This window comes from Chrysochloris asiatica, unplaced genomic scaffold (assembly GCF_000296735.1).
Source record: "Chrysochloris asiatica unplaced genomic scaffold, ChrAsi1.0 scaffold00140, whole genome shotgun sequence".
Classification (NCBI taxonomy): Eukaryota; Metazoa; Chordata; class Mammalia; order Afrosoricida; family Chrysochloridae; genus Chrysochloris; species Chrysochloris asiatica.
Genome location: NW_006408658.1, coordinates 3,286,796 through 3,290,133, shown reverse-complemented (window position 1 = coordinate 3,290,133; position 3,338 = coordinate 3,286,796). Strand labels below are relative to the sequence as shown.

The following is a 3,338-nucleotide window of genomic DNA, read 5'->3' as shown; positions in this document are numbered from 1 at the left end:
TAAGACATTATTGGCAACACTTAATTTTTACGTTAAAAGTATAATGTTAAACTGCTGATCTGAACTGGTCATATTTGGGTTATACTCTAATTAGCCATGTGAATTTAGGGACAGGACTCATGTACACAGCATTTGGGGAAAATCTGAGGAGAGAATAAAGATGATTTATGGGAATGAAAAAGACACTTGCAACCCATCATGTGTTGTTATTGTGATGTGGTGAGTGTAGGAGGAACTCTGAATATCAGTGTAGAAAGTGAGGCAGTTACCTAGACAAAGTATAAAATAGGACAATGAGTATCATGGTGTAAAGCTGAACTGCTTACTTAATTTTAGACATTATAGACCAAAGACATTAGTGTCAGAGCTGCAAACAAAAATCCGGTTTTCAAAACAAGATCATAGTTCTTGACATTTATGAGTCTTACGGTCTGAACAATTCCTTCTTATCTGGCATCTACATTTTTCTCTCTTTCTCCTTTCTATGCAGAAAGCAATTGCTGTTAAAGAATGTAAATTGCCCTTTAATGGGTCATTATGTCTGGGGCCAACAGCTCCAGCCTGACCCCAGGGTTCTTTATCTTGAATGGTGTTCCTGGGCTGGAAACTGCTCACATCTGGATCTCTCTTCCATTCTTCTTCATGTACATCATCGCTGTGGTGGGGAACTGTGGGCTCATCTACCTCATTGGCCATGAGGAGGCACTGCATCGGCCCATGTACTATTTCTTGGCCCTGTTGGCTTTCACAGATGTCACCTTGTGCTCCACCACTGTACCCAATATGCTGTGCATATTCTGGTTTAACCTCAAGGAGATTAAATTTAATGCCTGCCTCTTCCAGATGTTTTTTGTACACATGTTGACTGCGATGGAATCTGGGGTGCTCATGCTCATGGCGCTGGACCGCTACGTGGCCATCTGCTACCCCTTACGCTATGCCATCATCCTCACCAACCCTGTGATTGCCAAGGCTGGTTTTGCCACCTTCTTGAGGAGTGTGATGCTCATCATGCCATTCACCTTCCTCACCAAGCGTCTGCCGTACTGCCAGGGCAAAGTCATTCCTCACACCTACTGTGACCACATGTCTGTGGCCAAGTTATCCTGTGGCAATTTCAAGATCAATGCTATTTATGGTCTCTTGGCAGCTCTCCTGATTGGAGGCTTTGACATGTTTTGCATCTCAGTATCTTACACAATGATCTTGCGAGCAGTGGTGAGTTTATCGTCAGCAGATGCTCGTCATAAGGCCTTCAGCACCTGTACTTCCCACATATGTGCTATTGTCATCACATATGTTCCAGCCTTATTCACTATTTTTACTCACCGTTTTGGGGGGAAAAGCATTCCCCACCATGTCCATATCATTATTGCCAATCTTTACTTGATGTTGCCTCCTACCTTGAACCCCATTGTTTATGGAGTCAAGACTAAGCAGATCCGGGAAGGAGTTATCAAATTATTCCTTAGGGAGAAAGATATCTTAGCTATGAAATAGACTCATAAGTTAATATCAAAATACACGGAAAGACAAAGAATGCTTTAGAGAAATTTCCTGAATGTAAAATTAGACCAACGGTATGGCATTGCAGAAAGTGAAATTCACTGAATATTTGATATATTAATTTTTGCAGCAACCTATTAATGATAAAAATACAATTAAATAATGCTTCCTGAATTAGAGGGCTTCTCTTTTAAAAAAGGACTCCTACATCAGTGTAATTACTAGGTTGTTTGAAAGCAACTGTATTTCTTAGACTCCTATGTATTTCAAATCTTCAATGTCATGTACATTGGAAAAAAATAAAAGAGATCTTGATCCCTTGTAAACCTATTATTGGTGGAAAGTCATCATAATTTAAAAAACATCTTATAGTTAGTGGGAGAAGTCTTGAAATGTGTTTTAGTGATTCCATTGACCACCACTATTCATTTCATTGCACATCTTTGTTCAGCTTGGTTTAGTTACGTAAACTATCTTGTGTCTTTCTAAGTTGTATTGTTTTTTTCTCCCTATAATGAAAAATAAAGATAATTTATAATATGTCCAAGTCATGACAAACATTGGGCTTGTGTCTTGTAACCAGGCCTTGTACCTAGACAGCAAAAAGTGAAGCAGCTAAGAAACTGCATTTGGATGATTGCTGAATCCCTACTTAGGCTGAATACTGTGCATTCTGATTTTTCTTCCTTGTATTTTTCTATAGAATTAATTAAATTTTATTCTGGGTTAATATTAACTGAGTTTTGTGAACTTTAGTGCTGATCTAAATCTCACATACATAAGTGAGAGTTTATATATGTATTAAAAATATGTAAGCACACAAATATTGTATGATGCCACTATTGTAAAAGGAGTCCTGATATTGTGGTGTAGGAGAAGCACTGGACTGCTAGACAAAATATCGGCATCCCAAACCCATCAAGCACTCCTCAGAAACCCTATACAGAGTCATATGAGTCAGAATTGACTCTGCAGCAACAATAATAACTATTATAAAAAATCAAGAAAAGGTTTTCATGATAAAAGAAACAGTCTATGATGGTCAAAATGGAAAAACAGAATCATTCACTGGCTAGAGGGTAGAGGCTTATTAAGTTGGGTGACTAGGAAGACATTAAAAAAGAAAAAGTAAAATATATAGAACCTGGCACACAATAAGTGCTATCAATCCTCCTGGTCTAGGTGAAAAGCAAGCAAAGAGAAAAAAGCAAATAGTAGTATGTAAAAATATCTAAAAAACATGTAAGTAAATCATTGAAAGTAATTAGAAAAAAAAAAAAAATTTCTACTGGAAACACTGAAGACAATAAGCTATGTAGAATTTCCTGAGATTATGTTGTGACTAAAGTGCTACTACAATTTAGAGTATCATTTTCCAGGTGTTGCTGAGTCAATCTAGACTCCTGGTAATCCTTCTGTAAGTCAGAGGAGAACTGTGCTTCATAGGGCTTTCAATGGTTGATTGTTTGAAGTAAATTGTAGGGTCTTTCTTTAATTTGCTTATGGGTGGACCCAAACAACCAGTGTTTCACTTCATGGCTAAGTGCTTATCTGTTTGCATCACCCAGGGATTCTAAGTTATCGTTGTGATTCTGAAGTGCCATCGAGTTGGTTCTGACTCATAGAGACTCTGTATAGGGTTCTGAGGAGTGGCTGGTGGGTTCAAATTGCCAACCTGTGATCAGCAGCCCATTGCTTATCCTACAGTGCCACACCAAAAACTTAAGTAGGTGCCTAAATATATTTAACCAGTACTGCTAGTTGTTTGGGAGTGAGTGGAGTTATTTTGGGTGGGGCTGCTGTAGCACTGTAGGATGGGCACTGGACTGCAA

The 3,338-nt window shown here is 38.5% G+C and overlaps 1 protein-coding gene across 1 annotated transcript; it reads left to right on the top strand.

Moving 5' to 3' along the window:
* Window positions 1-537: 537 nt before the first annotated feature.
* Window positions 538-1,500, top strand: LOC102812331 (olfactory receptor 52N2-like). Its single transcript, XM_006870208.1, has one exon. It carries the CDS (start codon window positions 538-540, stop codon window positions 1,498-1,500), a length of 963 nt encoding a protein of 320 aa, XP_006870270.1.
* The last annotated feature ends 1,838 nt before the right edge of the window (window positions 1,501-3,338 follow it).

Bases quoted from the DNA above. Each gene is read 5' to 3' on its own strand.
- LOC102812331 (XM_006870208.1), top strand. From the start codon at position 538: ATGTCTGGGGCCAACAGCTCCAGCCTGACCCCAGGGTTCTTTATCTTG.